We start from the raw sequence: 23,177 nt of genomic DNA, 5'->3' as shown, positions 1-23,177 counted from the left end.
CCCAAAAAGATTTCGTACCAAAGCAATATTTGTCCCTTCTTCGATTAAGATTGTTATTAAGTCGTTGTCAATCATCGGTCGTTAAACAGATGGTTTATCTTTTGTCACTAAATACTAAAGGATTTTTGAATAACTAAAAAACGAAAGCACTACAAGAATCGCCGAACTTCTCTATAAACATTAACAGAGAGAAAAGGGTTGCAGATCCTTAGTTGAAAAGCCACTGTTAGAGCTTGAAGAGCTGCACTCTGTTCTTGAACAGGTCTAGTCATAGTATAAACTGGGAAAACGGGTACTTCACAGAGCGTTTAAGCAACAAGAATGGAGGAATATCAAGCTAACGGGATTGAGTTCAACCCTCAGTTTCAGCCCCAGTACGAGGTTCAGAATACGTTTGAGAACGGACAGTCGGGTTCGGAAGCCAGTGAAAACGCGGCGCAAACCGGAGCCCAAAAGGACGGTACAGCGGGCTCGCGGGCTGCACCAGCCCACTCCGACCAAAATAGGGACGAAAGGCCCCGCACCAAGCGTACCAGGGCAACTGGTGAAGCACTCAATATTTTGAAGCGCGAATTTGAAGAAAACCCAAACCCTAATGCACAAAACAGGAAGCGAATCTCAGAGCTCACAGGGCTGCCCGAAAAAAATGTCAGAATATGGTTCCAGAATAGGCGCGCCAAACACCGTAAAACGGATCGTATTGCCAAGCCCACAGCCGTGGAGACAAGCGTGCCTGGCAACTCATACCTTGCTTCAGACTTCGACCGAATTCCCCTCGATATTAACCCCAACTATTGTTTCATTGATGTTAAGTCGTTGACAGTTGGTAGCTGGAAACGTTTGAAGAGTGGGAACTTAAAAGCAGACGACCTTAGTACCATAAAACGCCTGTCTAACCTCTCCCCCATTTCGATCAATGAGATAATGGCAAACGCGACTGATCTAATGGTATTAATTTCAAAGAAAAACCATGAAATAAACTACTTTTTCAGCGCCATAGCGAACAACACCAAAATACTGTTTCGCATTTTCTTTCCTATTGCGACCGTTGTCGACTGCTCACTTACAGTCGCCCCCGAGTCGCTTCAAAACGAGGACCCGGCAACGGAAGACGCAGTACGAGCTGAGCAAGACAAGGTCTGCGAGCTGCGACTCAATGTATCGAAAGCCCCAACGTTTGCTGTTTACTTTTCTGATGGTGCTGATCAGTTTTCTGCTAATCAGTGGTCCATTTGCGAAGACTTTTCTGAAGAGAGACAAGTCAGTGAAGCTTACACAGGGGGCTCCAATATTCCACACATTATAACCGGTTTGGGAAATTCGTTGAATTTCATGAATTCAACGATACAAGACCATAATAGCGGAAACAGCGTTCTATCGCATACCTCACACTCGGGTTCGCAAGGATCTGTGAATGTTTCCGACGCACAAAATTTAATTCTCCATCCAGAGCCGCAGTCGCTAGGTCCTCGGCAACAGCCATTTTTCGATGATTTTAACGAGCATGAAGAGCTCTATGGAATGGGGGAACAAAATACTTCACAGTTTGCGCATTCTAATGCAAATCAAACACATCCTTTCACTCAGCATGCGGCACCAGCAGCTGGCAACGATCACGGATCGCCACAGTATACAGAATCTGGTGTGCCTAGGACACCAGACTTTCTGAGGTCGCATGCGGAAATGGGTAACGAGGAGCAGAGCGGTCTCAACAACTTATTGATTTTTGAAGATCAGAATAATAACAACACCAAGAACGGTCAAAGCTACTTTTAGGCAGTTCAATGCATATCATGAGCCCTTCTATGAGAATTTTACTATCGCAGTTTTGTAGCATAATCTTGTGATTAAATGATGTAAATAATTAAAGGTCGCTTACGCGATGCTTTTACTCCTAGCAAATACCTGCATCGGGCTTGCAACAGGCGTAATTATCATATTTTAACTTACTTAATGCACTTAGAAGTTATACCACACCTCGCGCTCCTGATACAAGCGTAAATCATCAACCTTACAAAAACTGATTAGCCATTGTATTCTTTCCCAATTCATTTCCGGGATAAGCACTGTCCCGTATGTCAGAGTCTCGAACAATATGTTCTAACCGCTCAGCAGTCTCATTATCCTCGCCGTCTATTTGATTATCAGACGCATATACTGGAGGTTCTGCAGGCAAAGAGTTTAACGTAAATTGGCCTGCGTCAGATGGCTGCGGCGAAACACTAAATTCAAAGCCAGGAGGCGGGGGTAACAGATGTCCTTCGTTGTCAATTATGTCGCCATCGGTAGTAGATATGCTTTCGTTGTCTGTCGCATCATCTTCATAGCTACTTTCGAGAAGCACATCTTGTCCATAATCCTCATAAGAAGGTGGTGGAAGCTTGAGACCATGCGACTTGGCATACCCCCACTTTTTAACATTAGCCTCAATATAGACAAAACCATAGGTTCCAAAATTAACGTGGATTTTGCATGGAATATTCGAACCCACAACTGGATATATATATTTGAACTTCCAGCCCTTAATGTGCCCTCCAATCGACTTTTCGCTAAGCTTTTTACCATTACGCGTAAAAAAGATCGTTCCACTGTTTGTTCGGTACCCTATGCCAATAACATCACCCTTTTCGCATGAAGGGAATATCGAAGAAAGCTCGGCGGACAGCTCAAAAGAATCATTGAACCTACGTGCCCCAGTAGAGTCATAAGCAACGGAGTGATGGTGCCTTCCTGGCAACCTGAAATATGGGTAGGGACTAGTCGATAAGCCAAACGATATTAACTCATTCTGAGAAAGATGATTGTTGTTGTTACTGCCTGCAGTGTTTAGCTCAAAGATTTTAAATTCGCAGTAATAAACCCAATTCAAACGTGGAATAGGAAGATTTGTCATCACCGATACATCATAGTTATAGTTCAAAAATGTGATTTCGGTCTTGTTCTCCACAAGGACACTATCGTTGGGAAGCTTCGGATCTGGTTGGAATTCCCACGCATGAGCGCCTTCCTCATCGATGAACCTCAATGTGTGCTCATTAATTATGGGGTCGACTGTATTTGATCCACCAGGAAGCTGATCCGGTATGAGCAGAGGAGGGTTTTGCTTGATGAACTCCTCACCCTGCTTGTAATAAAACTGCTCTTCTGGCGACATCGCAGCCAACTTGTCCCTCACAGCGTTTACATCGTCTAAAGGGCTGGGCCACCTGGCATTTACAGCTGGTCCAATAACATGACCTTCGCCGTCGCCACTTAATGCAATGCCAGAGCGGAAGTACCGTCTAAGGAAAAACTTGACCGCAAAATACACCAAGGTTAGCACAAAATAGCACGATACCATGAAAGCCAGGCTGAAGAGCATCAAGTCTATATCCAAATCGTTCTTATATCCATCGTCATACGGTTCCGACCCCAAATAATGTTGCTCTTCAAATCTCTCGGGAACATACCCGCAAGCTGACGGTCTAACCCACAAAGCACCAAGGAGAACGACTCCGAGATGCTTTCGAAGAAGTTCTGCTAGAAACATGGCCGCTGAGAACCCGGAATAAAAGCGCTTTCAAGAGTTTTGGAACGACAAATAAAGATAACTAATTCTAATATCGTTGAAATCAAAAGTATAAGCCTTGAGACGTTAATTATGATAACTATGGTTATAAGTTCGGCGCTAGTTGATTGAATCTTGGCAGGAGCCTTGGTTCATGCAATGACTACGAAAGGTCAAATCTGGCCTCTGCATTGATGGCATAAAGTAGCTTGGTCTTCAAAAGCTGTTTATTTCTATAGTCAGGGAGCTTCAAAAGATTGACGCATGTAGATGCTGTAGGCAAACGAGCAGTTTCTCTGCCCGCGTTTCTAATTCCAAAGAGCGGGTTGAGAGAGCCAAAGCCTTGAAGTGGAGCCCTGGGGACTGAAGTCACAAATTTGATGAACTTTAAACGCTCTTCTGCGGTGCATTCCTCTAATATTTCCCAAAAATCGCGCACAGTTTGGTGCTGTTCACTGTAATCGCCGTATTCAGTATGCTTGCGGAGGTCCGCTAAATCTATGTCTTTGTCGCCTCCAGATATCAGCATTTGAAGCTCCACCGAGTTGAACATTTCTATCCAATGAGGAGGTATCATCGTATAGAGTCCTCCAGCGAAGGCTCGAGACCCCGTTTTTAGCTTGCGATTCAGTTTATAATCAGCTACCGCCAAAAGGTACTGCAAAACGTTGGATTTAGTGACAAATGAAGCGGGACAACTTGGCATTAAGTCCACAGCTTCAAGCGTGTCTTCGTCCGTCACTTCAAACCGAAGTCCCAGCGACTGCAATTGCTCCGCGTTCATTTCCGATAGCTTTGCAAGGTTGGAATATAACTCCGAATCTAAGCTAGCTAAGTCATCAAAAGATGAGTTAGCATTGTTGACATTTAGCAGTTTCTTCAAGAAGAAGTCTGCGAAGGTCACATTTATCAAAACATGGTCGTACAGGCACTTGCCGAGGACTTTGCCAAGGAACCACAAAAACTTCACACTTTGAGCACTTGTCAAGTTGCTTGTTGGGTATATTTCATGATTGTTATTGCTCCTGAATAGTTTGTGTTTATCAATCTTGAAAGCTTCGCCCGTAACACTCGTAAGAAATTCCTTCGTGATTCCGCCGCCATCAATACCGGCCTCTGGGCCGAACTCATTAACAAAGGTAATTGAGAGTTTAGACTTGAAGCTTTCGCCGATAGGGTTGTATGCATTGTACGCGTCTTCTAACAGATGCTCACGAGATATAGTTGCATTCTGTTTATCAGAACCGGAGCCGGAATTCCAAGCGGGAAAAAGGCCTCCCATGCCATTTGACTCGAGTGCCAAACGCTTGCGATCTAGCGATATAAGAAAATAAAGCCACTCAACTCTCTGACGGAAAGGAATAAAAAAGGGTGCCTTTGTTAGGATGCCAAGTTTACGAAACTGTCGTGTAGATGGGCGGTTAGAGAACGAAAGCTCCAGGTGAGATAAAAACTCCTGCCGTATGTCCCTTTTTCTTTCAAGCAGGTTGAAGTTCTCTGCCTCATCTTCTTCACTTTGTGATGAATGTAATTTTTCTCTGTAGAATGCCTCGTAATCTTCGATGTATTTGGTAATGTTAACGTTCAAGAATTCCCCATCGCTTATACTCCAATAGTCTGCATCCTTTTTACGTGAGCAAAAATGGAGCCTGGAGTCCCGTAAGTGGATCTTTTTAAGCGTGTTCAAAAATGAATCAGGGAGCTCTTGCCATGGCCCACTTTCATTCCACATGCTCTCGAAGCAAATCATTTTTAAGAAGTCCGTGGTTCTTCTCAAAAGTTCAAGTGGAAATACATCAGTGTTTCTTAGTATTTCAAAGTCGCTGGCAACTGACAAGAAAACATTGAGAAGTTCAACTAAAAGATAAATCTTCTTGGATGCTGCTGTGCTGTTAGTAGTCGCTCCCAGGGCTTGCTGGTGTGATTTCATTAGGAAACCGGGTTTCGCAATCAGCGATACCAAAATGTTATTCCTGCTCTCAACGCTAGGAGCGTGCTTCACGAAAACGCTCATCTTATCGAAAAGTTGTTCAGAATCCGAACTTGTTATAAAGTCCACAAATTCTCTATTGTAAAGCTTGCCAAAGTTCTCGCAGCCCGACAAGGACCCCAGTTCCATGTTCGATACACAAAGAAGAACTTGATGGCAATAAGCCGCGCTATCAATGTTTTCTGTTGAGTTGAGAATATATGCGAGGTTTTCTACCAAATTGCTGCTTACTGCGTCTGTAGGCAGGAATCTAGGGGAACACTGAGGCCCTAAGCACTGTAGAAAGCGTCTAATGTTGTTGCTGTTTCTTGCATGCTGCATTGAAACGCCATAAACGGATGCAACATATTGAGTTTGATCAGCGCCAAAGGCCTTGATCAGTTGAACAACTTTAATCAGAACTTCTTTGGGTAGATCGTAGCAAGCAGTCTCCAAGAAGACGACGACCGCGTCAACAAATTCCTTTTGGAGTTGGTTTAAAGGAGACAATCGTGAAAGCACACTTATTAGAAATTCCTTAGAGTACTCCTGATATCCTAGTTCAGGAATGATACGGATAAGTCGCAAGTTAAGCAAAAGATCTCCATCGTTAGAAAGGCCTGTTAACACTTTAGACAGCACTTCTGAACCCATGATATTGAGTATCGCGGTAGGGTACGCGATAGCCAAACTGAGTGATTTAGTCCGCGTTATGTCTTTCGTTAGAATGCCAAAAGTTTTTTTGTTGCTAAGATGTTTTCGAATAGCACTCTGCATGACGATGGCATTCTCTTCATTTCTTCGCGCCAACGCCCTTTTTTCCCGCTCTATCTTGGCGTTAATCAAGAGATCCTGCTTTGACTTTCCAGATCTGTTTCCCAAGTTAACATTGCGGCGCTTTGTTTGCCCTGTGAAGTTCAGCATTGTAGCTTCATGTAGTGATATGATAACCCTTTGAAGTCTAAAATTGTTATATGTGTGTTTTAGAATTAGTACCTAAAATCAACACTAACGAAAAGAACCTTTGATATGGCGCCGAAGGAGCATCAGAAAGTCTCTCTTAGGCATGTGCTGATTCTCTTTAGACTAATCAACTGCTTTTTCGTTCAGTCGTTTTTCCAGCCGGATGAATTTTGGCAGTGTTTAGAGCCAGCCCACTACATGGCCTTTGGTTATGGTGATTTAACGTGGGAGTGGAAGTTCGGCCTTCGAAGCTATGCGATTCCATTTATATTCGAGCTAGTTTACCGTACGGTTGGAGCTGTTTCCAAGTTTGCATCAGGTATTGTATATATGGCTGCCAACAGCTTTGCGGCCCTAGTACACTATTTAGCGCCAAACTCAGACCTTGGATGGGAGATGGCATTTGAGATGCAGCAATTTCCTCGAGAGATTCAAGAGTTTTTGGAGTACCAAGGTGTTTTGTGGGCCCCAAAGATTTTTATGGCTCTTCTTGCTGCTGTGGGTGAATGGTACATGATCGACTTCATTGATGAGGTACTTTCTAGGGCTTTTAATGGAGATGAGAAAGACAAAGTTAGCAACAAAGCCCACGTCAAAATCGCCGCTTCCATTTTAAGTTTGACCAACTTCTTTAACTATTTCATGATTACAAGAACTTTCGCCAACACCTTTGAAATGGCATTGACTTCAATTGCGTTATATTACTGGGATTGGTCAATGGGCCAAACTATCAGTAGTAGAGATTTTACGGTGAGCCTTTTCCTTGGCATTCTTTTGTGCTTTCAAAGACCAACTAATGCTCTAATTTGGGTTCCTCTTGGAACTTACACTGTACTGAATTTAACACTCAGAAATGATACCCAAAACCTACTGAGACTTGGACGCAAGTTATTTTTTGTTTTCTTCCAGGTCTTTATATTGAATTTGGGGATTGATTACTATTTTTACGGTCATTTGTCGGTCCCTGCCTACAGATTCATCAAGTTCAACTACACAAGCGCTCTGTCAAGCTTCTACGGGACAGCCCCTTGGCATTTCCACCTGCTACAAACCTTACCACTAATCTTAGGATTCTCAATTCCTTTGTTTGCGTATGGCTTTTTCTTTATGAACTTTAAAAAAACCATTGGTTTCCTGGGTAATACAGTAACACAAATTCGAGTAATTGTTATTATTAACGTACTTGCGTTTTCTGCAGTATCGCACAAGGAATTTCGGTTTCTCTATACCCTTCAGCCTTTTTTGACCTTGTTTTCCAGTGCAGCCTTGGGCCGGTTGATCCCCAAGATAAAAGAGGTTAAAAACGCTTTATTGAAGAGCATATTATGGGCCGTGCCCTTTATATCAATCTTTTCCGCATTGGCTATCCTGTCCTTTCAAGAGGTTGGTGTAATTGAAGTAACAAAGTACTTGCACAATATTCCAAGAGTACAGAGTGTGGGCTTTATAATGCCTTGCCACTCGACCCCATGGCAATCTCATATTCACCGGAAAGATATCGGAGATCTGTGGTCAATAACCTGCGAGCCACCTCTCTACTTGTTGAACGACCCACAAGGAAAGAAGAAGCTCTCCGACTACATGGATGAAAGCGACTACTTATATGAGAACATCCCCAAGTTTGTGTACAAGAATTTTCCTCCAGTTTTCAGAAAAGAGCTGCGCTCGCCCGGCAAGGTATATACTCATGAATGGCCCGAATACCTCGTGATTTTTCAACATCTCGACGAGGAGTTCATGAATAAATTTCTTGAGGATAGTGGTTACCTTGTTGAAAAGAGATTTTTCAACTCATTGAAGCATTGGGATTCGAGAAGATCAGGAGACATAATTGTGTACCATAAGCCGCCCTGGGTATAAATCCTACAGCCCCCACGTGTTTCTTTTGGTTGCTGGCGAACCTCTCATTTGAGTTGCATATTTGCTGACTTCAATGTGGGGATTTGTGGAATGTAATTTCAAAGCCTCAATTTTGTCTTCGCGAGATTTCAAAAAGGTTTCGTAAGCTGGGTATTGAGCTGTATTTTTTTGAACCAACAAGTGCATAGTCTCCAAACACTTTTTGGCCAAGTGCCATTTTTGCATTTTGACGCAGCTGTCGAAGTATCCAATATAGCAATCAACTTCGAACAACTCCATTCCTAATTTAAACCACTGTTGTGATTTTGCATAATTTTGAAAATAGTTCATCTCCAAGAATCCCAAGAGCTGAAAGGATTCCTTGAACCCTTCGGCTGCGGCACTTTCCATTAAAGACCTGGCTTTGAGAGGGTATGACTCCATGTATAGTTGTGCAAGATGATAATACGACTTAACAACATTTTCTCGTGGTGCTAAACTGATGCTTGATAAAAAACAGCGCTCCGCCTCCTTGAGATCAGGCTTTCTTAAGTACAAAATACCGAGCTGGCCATAAACTTCGCCTGCTCTGAATGTATCGTTTTCGAACTCAAGGAAACGTTTATAATAGCTCTCAGCGTTCGTAAAATCATCTGATCTCCAAGCAAAATCGCCTGTAAGTTTTAGGGTAAGCGAGTGGTTCATCTGATAAAGCTGTTTTATAAGGCTCTTGGCATGTGCAACATCTTCCGCGGAATTCTTCTGAGGATTTTTCAAAACGCTATATGCAAGTAACCCGATGGCATCATTGTCGCCCATCTCTGCCGCCTTTTCTAGTAACTCGTTTTCTAGGGCAATGAAGTTCCTGTTAGTGCTTTTAGTGCGATGCCGCAGCTTCTCTAGAACTTTTTTCATAATCATAACATCTGAAGCTGTGAAAGACTTTGGAAGCGCGTTTTCCCGGTCGCTATGTCCCAGATTGTTGTAAATCGATTCATAAACAGGATAAAGCTTAGGAAATGTCAATTTACTGTCGAGTTCAAATAGAATTCGATTTACTAGTGTTTTTTGCGGGAAAACCTCATGAAAGGGCGGCCGATTAGGTAGCTTGAAACTTGCAAGCCTTTTGAAGCATAAGCTGGCTTTAGAATTCATACTGGACCTGCTATTTGTTCCTTCGAATCTGAGCAAGGACGATCTCATCTGATCCGTCAAATTGTTATCTTCAAAATTACATCAACTAAAAAGAGGTTACAAACATAAAAGAACGATTACTCCCGCACCCGGCCGAAGTAGCTCAGAGGACAGCAAAACCGTCATCGTGGGTTATAGATGCTGAAATTTCCTAAGCGAGGTTTGCTTAGCCGCCAGTGGAAAGCTGGCTGCACTTCAATAAGAACGTACACCAATTCTCTCGACGTAGCAACGGATTACTCTCATGCAGTCATAGGGGGAGGAGTGGTTGGTCTCTCAGTAGCACACGAATTAAGCAAGAAATCAGAAAACAAGGTTTTGCTTATTGAAAAGAATCCTTCTACAGGGCTTGAAACCTCGAGCCGCAACAGCGAAGTTATCCATGCCGGCTTGTACTACCCAGTACAATCTCTAAAGACGAAATTATGCCTCGAAGGATCGAATATAATTTACAATGAACTGCTCCCCCTAAAAACGGGCGTCAATTGGTCAAAATGCGGTAAGTGGATTGTGGCACAGACAGACGCTGATGACGCTTACCTCGAATCTATGTATCTCAAAGCTAAAAACGACCTGGATCTTCCCGTCGAGATGATTCCGGCGAACAAAACCAAGTGGATCGAGCCTGCAATTCATGTGGGCAGAAGCGTACTTAACTCGCCTACGTCAGGTATCATAGACTCCCATTCTTTGATGCAATACCTTTTAACGGGGATGGATAACAATGGGGTAGAACTAGCAATAGGCACCGAGCTCATTGACATGGCATATGACTATGGTAGGGGGTACACCTTACTCTGCAAGTCAACCGTCAACAATTCTGACGAAACTGTCGAAATTCGCGTTGAAAACGTAATTAATGCTGCTGGCCTCCAAGCACATAAAGTCGCCAACATGCTGTTACCAAGAAATAAACAGAAAACGCAGTATTTTGCCAAGGGAAACTATTATACCCTAAGCGGCTCTGCATCACCTCCGGTACGTCGCTTGATCTACCCAGTCCCCCCAAAAAGCGGAAAGTCATTAGGAACACATCTCACTATCGATCTTATGGGTCAAATGAGATTCGGGCCTGATCTGCAATACGTCGAATCACCTTCAGATTATGAAGTAAGTTGCTCCAATTTGAAAGCCGCATATGAAGCTATCTGTAGGTACTACCCGCATATTCAGCTCAATGACTTACAGCCAGCATACAGTGGAATCCGGCCCAAACTAGCTGGCCCTGGGGATAAAAGCTTCAAAGATTTTTACATATCGGAGGAGAAAGGGCTTCCTGGTTTTGTTAACATGCTCGGTATCGAGAGCCCTGGGCTTACTGCGGGCCTGGCAATTGGAAGACATGTATGTGGCCTATACCACGGCTAAATGGAAAAGCATTATTTCTTGTTTAACTGGGGTAAGTCAGCTGGTGTGGTAGGTTCAGGAAGCTCCACAAAATATTGGTTTGTCAGGCACTGAATAGGATCCCATCTCTTGTGAGGATTCATTATTAACATGCCGCTCATCAAGTCAAGAGCGTTCTCTGTTGCCGCTATAAAGCGTCTCCTCAGTTCTTCTCTTGAAGGTGGTGGATAAAATTGAATCTTGTTGTAAGTACCAAAAGTCGAGATTTCAGGCCAATCCTTATCTGTTGGCGTTCCTAGGGCTCTGAAAGTAACATCAATTTGATCAATGTCATCTTTGCCAGGCAGGTAAGGTATTCTCAGCATAAGCTCCGCAAAAATTACGCCCACAGACCACATATCGATCGCCCCTGTATAATGTCTGGCGCCGAATAGCAGTTCTGGTGCCCTATACCATCTTGTTACCACATTACTAGTTAGAAAGTCTTGAGGTGACCCCATGTTCCTTGCCAGTCCAAAGTCAGCCAACTTAAGCTGGCCATCTGGTGCCAGCAGAAGATTATTGGGTTTCAGGTCTCGGTGCAGGATGAAGTTTCTATGACAGTGGTGTACGCCTCTCAACGTCATGAGAAGCCAAGACTTTATATCGGCTTGAGTGAATAGAATAGCGGTATCCTTGATAATCATCTCTAAATCTGCCGGAAGAAACTCTAATACCAAATTTAGGTTGCTTTGAGCCATGTAAACATCTATTAGTTCAATGACATTGATATGCTGCATCTCTTGTAGGTATTTGACCTCCCTAATGGCCGACATATCCAAGCCATCTTTGAATCCCGAGGTCTTGATTTCTTTGATTGCTACTTTTCGGTTGCTCGATTGCTTAGTGCCGACATAGACAACGGCATAAGTACCTTCTCCGACCTTTTTCTCTGAAAATGAAATGTTAGTACATTCAGTGATGACCAAATCCTAATAAGCTGGCCCCATACCTTTAGAATACTCTGCTTGTGATATCATGAGCCTTTCTTATTTGAAATAACAGAATAATGGAAATGAAAGAATCTCAATTTGTTCAAGTTTTTGATGTTCTAAAAGAACTTAGTATGTGAATAAATTGGTGACTTGGTTACGGTAATTGAAGACCTTTGAAACTTTGATGCTTTGGAAAGCTGTAAGAGCGAAGAAGTTGCACTTGCCGCGGATATTAGTGAGACTTCAGTCAAGCTCGACAGCCGAATTCCAAGAGCTGCATCCACTATTACTCAAAAGAGCCGAGAAATATGCTGAAGAATTAAAAGCTCTCGAAAAATGGATGGCTAAAGGCGAAGGAACATTCGATGTCGAGAGACAAAAGAAGTTTTCCAGGCTTTGCGCAGTGGTGGATTCTTTTCACAGGTACTCGCGTGAAATTGAGCTTCTGAAAGATCTTCAAGATATGATGAAGGATGATCCCAGTCTCCGTGATGAAGCCCAACAAGAGATGGCTGAAATCCGGCCTCAGCTGGAGAAGACCTCATCCTCACTTTTAGGGCAGCTCCTGCCTCCTCATCCGTTTGCTGATAGGCCATGCATATTAGAAATCAGGCCTGGCGTTGGTGGCATAGAAGCTATGATATTCGCACAAGATCTACTGGGCATGTACATCAACTATGCACACAACAAGAGGTGGAAATATCACATTATTTCGCAGTCAGCAAACGAGAGCGGCTCCGGTATCGTCGATGCTATTTTGAGTATTGATGAGCCTGGCTCTTACGATAAGCTTCGCTTTGAGGCAGGCGTTCACAGAGTTCAGCGCATTCCTGCTACGGAAACGAAGGGAAGAACGCACACTTCAACTGCTGCAGTGGTTGTTCTTCCTCAGATGGCAGAGGACAATGAAAAAGAAGCAGAATCATATGAGAGGACTTTCAAACCCGATGAGATCAGGATTGATGTAATGCGTGCTCGCGGAAAGGGCGGACAGCATGTCAACACAACAGATTCTGCTGTAAGGCTTACGCATTACCCCTCAGGAATAGTCATTAACATGCAGAATGAAAGGTCTCAACACAAGAACAAAGCCAAAGCATTCGCAATCCTTCGAGCGAGGTTGGCAGAGATTGAACAAAAAGCTAAAGAGGAAAAGGCTAGAGCTGCTCGGAAAGGACAAGTAAGTACGACAGACCGCTCTGATAAAGTTCGTACGTACAATTTCCCTCAGAACAGAATAACAGATCACAGATGTGGCTTCAACCTTCATGATATGGAAGGCATCATGGCCGGTGAGAGACTTGATGATGTTATCGATGCCATGCAGATCTATGATAGCGATACGCGTGCGAAAGAGCTTCTCGTCGAAGTTCAAGGAACGGCATAACTTGTAAATAGTCACTTATACATTAGCGAGCAAAGGAAGCATAAACCGAAGTCATTATAGCGGCTGTATCACCAGTCTCAAACAGCGGCTGATGCGAAAAAATTCTGGCGACTCTTTCTGCTGGTAAATTATCACCCAATTGCTCAGAACTACTTCATTTGAGTACTGGGCAGTCTAGTAGGTAACCAGCTATAGGTGTCCTGGACCTTGAAACTTCTTCGAACAACGTTGCGCTGTGTCTTTTGTTACGTCAAATTACCAGGAAAATAGTAAGCACGAATGTTTGACTTCAACATTCGCGTTATCTGCTGCTTGCTCCATGAAGTTCAAAAATCGCAAGGCACGTAGCCCAAGTGTCGTGATAGCTCTTCAAATTACACTACAGGAAGACTCTGTGATAAGCGGTGCCCAATTGAGCATTGTTTCAAATAGGCAAAATGACGTTGGAAACCGATCTTTTGTGGTTCAGTTCTAGATAATGATTTTAATACACGATGGACTCTATTAACATACCGAATCTTTTGTCAAAGCCTAGCTCAAAAGCGTAGTACATCCACAGTGTTTGCACAGCTGGCTCAAACTAATGGAAGCCGTGAACCCCGGAATTTAAGATATTGTTGTTAGCTATTCATACAGCACAAAGCTGGCTTATGTATATATCAGCTTATTATCTGTTTTCTGAGTTCCAACATCATTTGTGTTTTTAGTGTCCTGTGCATAGAAAAAACCAACCCTTCAACAATCTCGTTCAATATTTAAGAAGCTTAACGAGGCTTCACAAAAACAGAGTCGAGAGAGCGCATCATTGAACTTGCACTGGAGTTTATGACGGTAACATGACTCAAGATGGGATCCTTTACCATGCCAAGTCAAGCGTGAAGGTAGGGGAGGTCGAGCGCTACGTTATTACTTACCAGCTCTACGATGAGGACGAAGGACTGCCGGCAGATCTCTCACTTAATTCGTTATGGCTCAAGGTGCGAAACCTTGAAAACTTCACTTTCAGAGCAGCGTATTTAATGGGGCCGTATATTCTCTACTGTGATGTTAGAACAGAAGATTACCACCACTCTCAAAGGCTATTTGTCTCAGCAGATCAACCAAAATTCGAGCCCATGCTACAGCCTCAACAAGACTTCATCGCCGAACTGTCACTACACAACCTAAAAAAGACCTATGTTTGGGTTGTCGATGTTGTGAGCCAGATAATTTTCACTAATACTACACAGATCGGATTTGAAGTTTCGATCGGATCGTCAAAAAAGTGTCTTTCCAAGTCGTCAGATTGTGATCCAATGGTTGGTTCGTGCTCTCCAAAGCTGAACGTAACTAAGCTTAATACTCTTGATATATGGAACCTTCCCAACCAACTTTCAACACACGCGAGCCAAAAGGAACATCTGGTTTTGTTGACACATGGCCTACACTCAAATGTGCCTGCAGATCTTTTCTATCTCAAAGAACAGATCGAAAAATGCCAGAAGTATTATGCAGACGAACAGATCGTTGTTAAAGGCTATGATAAGAACGTGTGCAAGACTGAAAAGGGCATAAAGTACCTGGGAACTCGAATGGCGGAGTACATTGTCAATGAGCTCTATCATGACCGTGTGGTAAAGATATCTTTCATTGGTCATTCATTAGGAGGCCTCGTGCAGACCTTCGCTATAGCCTATATCTCCGTCAAATATCCATGGTTTTTTCAGAAAGTTGAGCCAATCAATTTTATAACACTTGCATCCCCCCTGTTAGGCATTGTGACAGACAACCCAGCGTATGTCAATATACTTCTCTCTTTTGGTATCGTAGGGAAAACAGGGCAAGATTTGGGCCTCAAAGAATCTGGTAAAGATGGCAAGCCGCTGCTCTATTGTTTACCAGGTGAACCAACTAAAAGAATTCTGAAAATGTTTAAAAGACGAACACTGTATGCAAACGCTGTTAATGATGGTATTGTTCCCCTGTACTCGGCATCGCTCTTGTTTGCGGATTACGAAGGCGTGGTCAACCAATTAAAAGGGATGCCTGAGTTTCAAGACAAACTTAGGACGACCGCTCCTGGAGATTATATCAAAAGAAATTTCTTGTCACCGTTGACCAAGGCTATCAGTATTTGGGCGCCGCAAAAGTTTCCAGAAGAAACCGAATCTAAACTTCCTAAGGTGTCCGTCATAGAGTCTGCAACTTCAGTGCTGATTCCACCTTTACCGGATAAAGCCTACGTAATGGATCCTAGTTCTCGAGAAAACGTTATATTACATGACAGAATATACTCCGAAAAAGATATTCCTCCGAGAAACTCGCAGTCCGAAAAGGATCTGATTGAAAGCGAGAATGTCCTTTTGAAAGCTTTTACTATGTCTTCAGAGAAACACAACCAAACTTTAGAGGAAGATATTGCTAGAAAGTGGCATGAAGGGCTTGTTTGGCGCAAGGTCATTGTAGGTTTGAAACCCGATGCCCATAACAATATCATCGTCAGAAGAAGATTTGCAAATGCGTATGGATGGCCCATTATAGATCATCTAACTCAAAATCATTTCAACGGCGCGGAAAGCGAAACTGCTGCACATGGAGAAGCTCAGGATAGAGGAACAAGTTCATCTCCGGTACAAGAAAATGATGAGAATAAAGATATTGGTTGGCTTGATGGTATCAGCAAGCCCTCGATGTTTGATGTCGGTCCAACAGGTATGATCTCAACAGTCGGTGAAATAATCGATTCTCTGAGTAAGAATAACTTTTTATCGAAGAAAAGCACCACAGTGCACGACTTGCCAGCCGGGCCATTTGAACAGCAAGATCTCTTCAGTTATGAAATGGAAGAGAAGGATTTGGCCTGACGAAATTCATATAAGCCTATACATTGCATTCGCCAGCTCACTATCTGTGGAGTACTTAATCTGAAGGTAGTCCCTAAAAGCAGAAAACTCCCTACGGTCAATGTAGCTCTTTGACAGAAACTGTTTGTTAGTTTGGCTTCTTTTGTACCTTAATTCCAGCACTTTCAAAGATTCAAGAAAAGCTCCTTCCTCCGCATTCTGAGGGATGCTGACATGTGGAAAGCTCAGAGTTTCCTTGAGTGCGTTGTAATCGAGCTGTAGTTGGACAAATCCCATTTCGCTGAACTTGTTTAGATTAACCACGTAGTCCAGCATATAATGGATAATGATATTCAATACCTCATTTTTAACAGACAATGTGGTGTGCGGTTTCAAATCGAAACTATCCATCGTTCCAATAAGTCTGTTCGAAAGACTCAAAGGCGCGATGAGTTCTGCACTGCACTGATGAGGCTCTGAAGTAACTAAAGCCCATTCATTTAATTTGAAGTAATTGCGCAGCGACATATTGAGCATCTTTTTGATACGATGAATAACTGAGTCTTTGACTGCAATTACTGTGTCCTCATAGCTGTCAAGAACGTCGCTGAGTACAGTACTGTAGTCGGAGGAAGTTGCAATGTTCACGTAGTTGGTAATCTGGATAAAGGTCAACTTTGTTTCCAGATCCTTCAAAAGGGACATTATAAGCTCGAGGTTGTTAAGCTTCCAGAGAGTTTGCTTGAATTGTGCCTCGTCGGTGTATGAAGTAGCCTGGTCGTCCTTCACAGCTAAAAGATTTTCGCGGTAACGGTTAGGGAGGCCCATGAATATGCGGTTTGTAATTTTGATCTTGTAATCCATTAACTCATCAAAGTCAATATGGAAAAAAGGCTCAAAGTATGCATAAAGATTTTGCAGCAGCTTACAGAAGTCAACGCCGCTCTTTTCCAGAGGTGATTTTATTATTTTTTGGAATTGCGAAATTGAAGCCTCTATTTCAAATTGGTGCCAAGTGTCTAAGATAGATTTAGGGATCATGGCGATTAGGCCATGACCATAGTAAAGGTGCTTCTTAATTAGTGCATTGTCAATAATAAAAATTTGGGAAATCAGGGCAATCAGGGTCTTGAGGTCTTGGTCAGAGGAGATTTCGGGATTTTTCAGAAGCGTGGAACTGACTTTTTCTCTAATAGGATTCAGGATGTGATTGATGAACTGCTGATGAACCAGTTCCTGAGTCATGGAAGATGATGAAGAGGGGTCTTGGAAGATATCTACGCACTTGAACAGGTTCTGATCCAGATACTTGTCCAAAAATTTGAAGTACATCTCAACCGACTGTGGCTCTTGCACGGCCTGGTTATTGAAGTGGTAGATGAATTTGATCTTGAAATTGTTGGCAATGCACTCGAAGTTCCAGATAGAGTTGGAGTCAGGCTCCGGGAGCTGCAGCTGCCAGAGACGGTATAGCCTATTGGACAAGTCCCTCAGGTGTTCAGTTGCTACTGCGTCGACGACAGAGAACTGTGTAGCGTCCCAATTGGCGTTCAAAAGCAAGGTTTTGAGCTCTTCAGAAAGAACTGCAGCTTCTTGGGTCAATAGGGCAGTAAATCGTACATAAACGCCCGACTGGGCGCCCAGGTCGGGATCAACCTCCGCGAGGGCCTGCTTTATGTCTTCGTGCCATAGCTCCAATTGGGCCGAATTCGCCTCCTGTTGGGCAGCCATGGAGTCATAGATATTCTGAACTTTGACTAGTGCATGCTTCTGAGCTTGCTTAGTTTCTTCGCGCGTGAAAAGTGAGTCTAGCTGCTCGAGAATGGCCAGATTCCCGTACTTTTCTTTCAGAGCCTTGACGTCCGCAGTAGAGCGTGCCTGTACCACGTCCGCAGCGGCCTTGGCCAGCTGCGCATCGAGCATGTCGAAGTCGTCGAGCAAGTCATCGCCTGGAGAGTTGTGGCCTTGGATTTTCTCGGCCAGCTCTCCTCTCTGGGCCTCCACTTCGTGGATCAGTTGCGGAATCCCTTTGAGATCCTCGATCGACTGCAACATGGGACAAACGGGCCAAGTCAGCGTGAGTTTTGGTCTTGGATTGGCGCTGGAGTTGTTCTGTATGGTTTCTGCCAGCAAATGTGATACGTCTACACGAGAGGAAATATCACTTTTGACAATAACGTCACGAGGTGCTGGGAGAGCCCAGCCTGTATAGCATTCGTGCTCGCATCGATCTCGAAATGAGAGTTCTGTATGCTGTACAAGCCTGATTTTTTGCAGGGCGGTTTTCTAAACACGGACTTGCACGCCCGGCGCGTGGTCCCGGTTGTCAGCGCCGGAGCCCATCAACCGCGTCGGAAAATTTGCTGAGAGAGTGCCGGAAGAGATAATATTCAATTTTAACCGTTGGTGGTTATAGCTGCTGTTTTGAATCAAAACGCACTCGAGACAAGATGTTTCATTACTCAAGAAGCTCCTGTGACAGCAAAAGGCCTGGAAGCTGAAAGGCGCTTTTGGGAGAGCTGGAATAATTACCTGACCAGTCCCCACCACAGCAGCAGTAGCTGAATTCCATTTTGTAGCTGTCACACACATACACACTCCCTCTCTCTTTTCTATGTGTTTTACGTGACACACCCTCACTTGCGGATGCTAATCACGCTGACGCCCACGGCTCTTCCTCTTAGCTCTCACGTGACCATTATCCAGCTTGGTCAGATCTGGGGTTAGTATCGTCCCGTGGGAGACGGACCGCGTGTAAGGTGCTAAATATAGAGGTTGGGGGCCGAACGGGGGATATGCCTTTTTGCTGTGGTTGAGACATGCTGGAGCGCAGAATTCGTCGCCGCTTGAACAGTAATACTATCCGTTTAAATTTATGGTTTTCGTAATAGATGCCCTTATACAGATTGACAAGCTGAGAGTGTCCAAGAGTAGAAGCTGTAGTGGAAAGGAGCATATCTTGAATGGTTCTGGCTCCTATGCGGATGCCTATGACTGCTTCAGACCTGCGGGCAGCCGTGCCCGATGAATGGCGATGTAGAAGAAAGCGACTGGCGGCCGGGCAAAACCGTTCCTAGAACTTCATGCTCGATAGTCTTCCAGGGCTTTGAATTGACGCAGAAGCGCGGAGATCAGAAGTCCGAAAGCTCGAAGACAGGCGCCAAAGAAGTGAAAGGAAGTTTGAGCAAGCTATATGTAATAACACGATTCGTAATGTCAAAGAGAGCATGGGTGTCCCGAGTCTGAAAGTTCCTCACCTGCGATAGACGATGAAAACATACCTAACCGCGGAGCAGCAAAAAAGAAAGGTATTCTAGTACCTCCAGGGAATTTGCATCTTTTAGGCGATATCAGTAGCCCGCTGCCCGGAATTGCAATGGTGCTTTGTGTACTACTTTTGGCTCGTACGGGTTCGACTACTGTTTCTGCCGAACATAGGCAGCCAAAAAAGTGCGGGCTGAATATTCAATTGAGTTGCGGAAGCTAGAGTTCCAACGTCAAAAGCTAATTTGAGACGCCAGGAAGTGGATTTGGAACGTAAGGAAATGGCTTTGGAATATCAAAAAAATAGAATTCAATCTCATAGAACTGAAGTTCGATTGTCAAGAAACGCAGAAGCTGCTCCGAATATACAAATTAGCCGGCAAACCAAACGGATTGAAGCAAACGGTCCCCAGAACGATTACGCAAATAAACCTACACAAAAGAGACAGATCTCAGTCCCCGTCTTTAAACGAATATTTCCCCGGACCGTAACTTTCATTGTGGCAACTTAGAGCGATGCCTACAACACTCTCTTTTTTCCACCACAATATAGAGCTCGCAACTCGTTATCGTCCCCTTTCGTCGCGAACATATGTTACTTGGTGTTCGCTGACACTTCTGTGTAACAAGAGCTCATAAAGCCCCGTGAATCTCACGTGAAACCCGTGCGTCCCACGTGAAGCCCACGCTCCATCTTCCAACCACAAATCCATGCGTCACAAGACGTAGGTAGCTATGGGAGAACATTTCCTTTCTCCAGACAAGTCTTTACCCGTGCGTGCAGCCGTTAACAACTACCCGATCAATCATTCGTGAACAGCGACTTCCAGCTCACGGCTCTCCACCTTGCAGTTTGTTGGCTCTGCGGGCCAAAATGTTGGAGAGCTGCCGGTGCGGGGCGCGTTTGGGGTTTGCTTTGAGCAAACTCGGCCTCAAGGCGACGCCTCCAACACTCATAGGCGCAGAAACGGGATCTTCGGGCCCTGTGCACGTGATCGAAACTCCGGGCGCCACTTCATTTCCAGTAGGCACACGGGCCCTTGACACCCGTGTCTCACGTGACGTCGCCTGCTGTTTTTGTGTTAGGCTTCTGCGCTCACGCTGTGGGCATTGCGGTTCCCCGCTCGAGTGCTCTCTTCAGCCACGCCTTCTGCCACGCCGGACCCGCACCCAACAGATCCCCGACGCTTACGAGTGGGTTGCGGTGGAGGCGTGCACCACGTGACCTCTTGCCCCAACGCAATAAGACGTTGGTATCACCTCGGACGGTGGAGTTTGCTTGTGGGGTGCTATATAAGGGGCTCGGGTTCTTAGGGGCCGTCTATTCCATTCACCTGCTGCGCTACAAGGGCTCGTTCAAGCACTCCAGCACACGCACCTTTGCCCATACACCCGATACTCTCCCTCACATAATCCCCAACATGAGCGACGCAAGCAGCATGAGGAGACCTGTGGAAATCCAGGAATTCAAGGCGGTCATCAAGGACCTGCCCGAAGGGCAGCTGGCCAAGATCAGAAGCGAGCTCGAGAACAGCATGCGGCACCTGGACCGCTCCAACCTGCGCCTGAAGAAGTACATCGCCAAGATAGAAGGTAAGCGCGAGGACACGCCGGACGGCGTGGATCAGGAGGAGCTCGACAAGGTAGACGCCAACGACCTCCAGCTGTTCCAAGACTCGTTCCGTGAGAACGAGATAGTGCTGCGGAACCACTACGAGCGCCTGGAAGCGCTGGACCTGGAGGAGTCGTACCGCCAACGCGGCGCGCGCAGCGCGCCCTCCGCTGCGTCGGGCTCCTCACAATCGCACACGTCGCGGGCGCCGGCCTTCGACTCCGACAACACGGGCGGCGACACAAACGCGCCAAACAGCGTGTATTTGTGAGCGTCGGGGCACGCCGCGCCGCGCGTTCCACATCCCTAGAATACTCGATAAATATAGCTCTCTAAACAGCAAGCAATGTAATGGAAGAGCCCGCGCAAGCGGGCCAAGTTCTCTTCAAGAGCTCTTTTTTTCTCGCTCTTCTGAGGCTCGCTTGGCAGCTTCTTTTGTGCCAATTAAATGTGTCAAAATCCTCTACCAAAGTCGCTGTACTGCGCACCACAACGAAGCATTCGACAACTTGGCCACACACCCGCATGCTGCCTGCCGCCTTGTCGCTCGTAGCGCTGCTCGCGTCTTCTTTCGCGGAACCACTGATCTCACCACTGTTGCTACCACAGTTGACGTTTGTGTGCCCGCCGGTGAAAGCGTCCCGAGCACGCCCGCATTCGCTCGACGACACGTTCTGCTTCAACTTTGATGTGGACTCAGAGTCTGGATCATTCACGTTTTCAATAGACGTTTCTGACACGCTATGCTACCAAGTCGACTGGGGCCGCGCCGGCCCCAGCAGTGGGGAAAGGGGAAAACAAACGCTCGATGTGAGCGTCACCGACAGCCGCGGAAACCTCCTGAGAGCGCGTCGAGGGCTGCTTGCCGGACGAACTGTCCTCCACCTAGCGTGCCCAGACCATGCCACGTCTCTGAAATTCTGTTTCGCAAATCGGGTTTTTGACGGGTCCTGGAAGTCTATTGATTTTGACAAAACTGTCACTGTCGCCCTGCTCAACTGCGACAGCGCCCGAAAAGAGACGCTTGAAACAGAGCTCCGCGAAACGCGCAGCAGGCTTGAGACCGTGTCACGGGCGCTGTTCCCGCTAGTTGCAGAGAGGCAAAGCCAAGAGCTTTTTATCCTAGAGCGACAGCGCCGCAACATCAACGAGGACACATTCCCCAAAATTCTGCTGCACCAGGTTTTGATCTGCTCCGTAGCATGCATCGCCAACGTCGTAGTGGTGCGCTACGCGGCATCGCGAGCGAATCGAGGCCCCCTTCGCCGCTCCGCCAAGGGCGCATGCTAGGCTGGAGCCTTTTCTCATAGCATATCGCGAGTACTTTAGGACTCGTGAAAATTTCTATTAAGCTCATCCCAGGCGATGATATCCTATTCCCATACAGAACTGGGGATGAACAAAGCAGCGCAGCGGGTTTCAGATGGTTCTTTCAGTCACAGAAAAGTCTTACCTTCACGAGAGTCTGGCTTCGGTACCACCTGCGCGGCCAGATGGAAGAAAGGCCGACCAGTTCAGGCCCATTGAGGTGTTCACCGACTTCCTGCCGGCATCCAACGGGTCCTCCAAAGTGGTTGCGAGCGACGGAACCGAGTGTCTCGTGAGTGTAAAGTGCAAAGTCGTGGACCACGCGGTCGAAGAAGACCTTGTGGTGGTGGACGTAGACATAGCCGGTCACCGCGACGATTCGGGGTTTGTGCAGGGCATTGCTTCCACCCTCAGCAAAGTGCTAAGCACCCAACTTGACCGCTCGTGTCTGCGACTCACCAAGAAATACAGCTTCAAGCTTTACATTGACGTTCTCGTTCTTTCGAGCTTCTCGCATCCGCTCACGCTCATTTCGTTCGCGGTGTACTCCGCTCTGAATTCGACTCAGCTGCCAAAGCTGATTTCCAGCGACGACGACCTAGACGTGGCGGAGCTGCCGACTTTTCATGACTACGACTTTGTAAAGTTAAATGTGTCGGTTCCTCTTCTATTCACGCTTGCAATTTGCGGAAAAAACGTCTTGGTTGATCCCGCCTCGAACGAAAGCGACGTGGCTAACAACGGTATCCTGGTTACGTGGAACAATGGCAAAGCAACGGCTCCTATAAGGACACTGGGACTCAACGAGGATTATGTGTCCGGTGTCAGCCCCCAAAGTTTACAAGACAGCATAAAAATGATCGAGCAAGTTGCTCCGGAAGTTTTGCAGGCCCTGGGCGGTATATAAGATTGATTTATCGAATATGTGTGCATCTAAAAGAGGAATAACTA

General features: G+C 45.5%; 13 protein-coding genes across 13 annotated transcripts; 8 read left to right on the top strand and 5 right to left on the bottom strand.

Annotated features, from left to right (window-relative positions):
- Positions 1 to 321: 321 nt before the first annotated feature.
- Positions 322 to 1,776, top strand: PHO2 (Pho2p; the record flags this gene model as incomplete). Its single annotated transcript, XM_002554577.1, has 1 exon — positions 322 to 1,776. One exon carries the CDS (start codon positions 322 to 324, stop codon positions 1,774 to 1,776), a length of 1,455 nt encoding a protein of 484 aa, XP_002554623.1.
- Positions 1,777 to 2,011: 235 nt separating this feature from the next.
- Positions 2,012 to 3,529, bottom strand: EAR1 (Ear1p; the record flags this gene model as incomplete). The annotated part of the gene is made up of 1 exon (XM_002554576.1): positions 2,012 to 3,529. One exon carries the CDS (start codon positions 3,527 to 3,529, stop codon positions 2,012 to 2,014), a length of 1,518 nt encoding a protein of 505 aa, XP_002554622.1.
- A 181-nt stretch (positions 3,530 to 3,710) lies between these two features.
- On the bottom strand, positions 3,711 to 6,440 carry HUL5 (ubiquitin-ubiquitin ligase HUL5; the record flags this gene model as incomplete). Its single annotated transcript, XM_002554575.1, has 1 exon — positions 3,711 to 6,440. The coding sequence occupies one exon, from the start codon at positions 6,438 to 6,440 to the stop codon at positions 3,711 to 3,713; it is 2,730 nt and encodes a 909-aa protein (XP_002554621.1).
- A 105-nt stretch (positions 6,441 to 6,545) lies between these two features.
- GPI10 (putative glycosylphosphatidylinositol-alpha 1,2 mannosyltransferase) lies at positions 6,546 to 8,339 on the top strand (the record flags this gene model as incomplete). Its single annotated transcript, XM_002554574.1, has 1 exon — positions 6,546 to 8,339. One exon carries the CDS (start codon positions 6,546 to 6,548, stop codon positions 8,337 to 8,339), a length of 1,794 nt encoding a protein of 597 aa, XP_002554620.1.
- A 3-nt stretch (positions 8,340 to 8,342) lies between these two features.
- MSS2 (Mss2p) lies at positions 8,343 to 9,521 on the bottom strand (the record flags this gene model as incomplete). Its single annotated transcript, XM_002554573.1, has 1 exon — positions 8,343 to 9,521. One exon carries the CDS (start codon positions 9,519 to 9,521, stop codon positions 8,343 to 8,345), a length of 1,179 nt encoding a protein of 392 aa, XP_002554619.1.
- A 129-nt stretch (positions 9,522 to 9,650) lies between these two features.
- KLTH0F09526g (NAD(P)/FAD-dependent oxidoreductase) lies at positions 9,651 to 10,880 on the top strand (the record flags this gene model as incomplete). The annotated part of the gene is made up of 1 exon (XM_002554572.1): positions 9,651 to 10,880. One exon carries the CDS (start codon positions 9,651 to 9,653, stop codon positions 10,878 to 10,880), a length of 1,230 nt encoding a protein of 409 aa, XP_002554618.1.
- Positions 10,881 to 10,891: 11 nt separating this feature from the next.
- Positions 10,892 to 11,878, bottom strand: KIN28 (TFIIH complex serine/threonine-protein kinase subunit KIN28; the record flags this gene model as incomplete). The annotated part of the gene is made up of 2 exons (XM_002554571.1): positions 10,892 to 11,790; positions 11,851 to 11,878. 2 exons carry the CDS (start codon positions 11,876 to 11,878, stop codon positions 10,892 to 10,894), a joined length of 927 nt encoding a protein of 308 aa, XP_002554617.1.
- A 139-nt stretch (positions 11,879 to 12,017) lies between these two features.
- MRF1 (Mrf1p) lies at positions 12,018 to 13,220 on the top strand (the record flags this gene model as incomplete). Its single annotated transcript, XM_002554570.1, has 1 exon — positions 12,018 to 13,220. One exon carries the CDS (start codon positions 12,018 to 12,020, stop codon positions 13,218 to 13,220), a length of 1,203 nt encoding a protein of 400 aa, XP_002554616.1.
- Positions 13,221 to 14,056: 836 nt separating this feature from the next.
- KLTH0F09460g (lipase ROG1 family protein) lies at positions 14,057 to 16,063 on the top strand (the record flags this gene model as incomplete). Its single annotated transcript, XM_002554569.1, has 1 exon — positions 14,057 to 16,063. The coding sequence occupies one exon, from the start codon at positions 14,057 to 14,059 to the stop codon at positions 16,061 to 16,063; it is 2,007 nt and encodes a 668-aa protein (XP_002554615.1).
- Positions 16,064 to 16,069: 6 nt separating this feature from the next.
- Positions 16,070 to 18,097, bottom strand: TIP20 (Tip20p; the record flags this gene model as incomplete). The annotated part of the gene is made up of 1 exon (XM_002554568.1): positions 16,070 to 18,097. One exon carries the CDS (start codon positions 18,095 to 18,097, stop codon positions 16,070 to 16,072), a length of 2,028 nt encoding a protein of 675 aa, XP_002554614.1.
- Positions 18,098 to 20,727: 2,630 nt separating this feature from the next.
- On the top strand, positions 20,728 to 21,189 carry TMA17 (Tma17p; the record flags this gene model as incomplete). The annotated part of the gene is made up of 1 exon (XM_002554567.1): positions 20,728 to 21,189. The coding sequence occupies one exon, from the start codon at positions 20,728 to 20,730 to the stop codon at positions 21,187 to 21,189; it is 462 nt and encodes a 153-aa protein (XP_002554613.1).
- An 80-nt stretch (positions 21,190 to 21,269) lies between these two features.
- On the top strand, positions 21,270 to 22,208 carry RRT6 (Rrt6p; the record flags this gene model as incomplete). Its single annotated transcript, XM_002554566.1, has 1 exon — positions 21,270 to 22,208. One exon carries the CDS (start codon positions 21,270 to 21,272, stop codon positions 22,206 to 22,208), a length of 939 nt encoding a protein of 312 aa, XP_002554612.1.
- Positions 22,209 to 22,341: 133 nt separating this feature from the next.
- RRP42 (exosome non-catalytic core subunit RRP42) lies at positions 22,342 to 23,133 on the top strand (the record flags this gene model as incomplete). The annotated part of the gene is made up of 1 exon (XM_002554565.1): positions 22,342 to 23,133. One exon carries the CDS (start codon positions 22,342 to 22,344, stop codon positions 23,131 to 23,133), a length of 792 nt encoding a protein of 263 aa, XP_002554611.1.
- Between the last annotated feature and the right edge of the window lie 44 nt (positions 23,134 to 23,177).

The sequence above is a fragment of the Lachancea thermotolerans genome, assembly GCF_000142805.1.
Source record: "Lachancea thermotolerans CBS 6340 chromosome F complete sequence".
Classification (NCBI taxonomy): Eukaryota; Fungi; Ascomycota; class Saccharomycetes; order Saccharomycetales; family Saccharomycetaceae; genus Lachancea; species Lachancea thermotolerans.
Note: the sequence above shows the minus strand (reverse complement) of the source record. Positions and strands in the feature narration are given on the sequence as shown.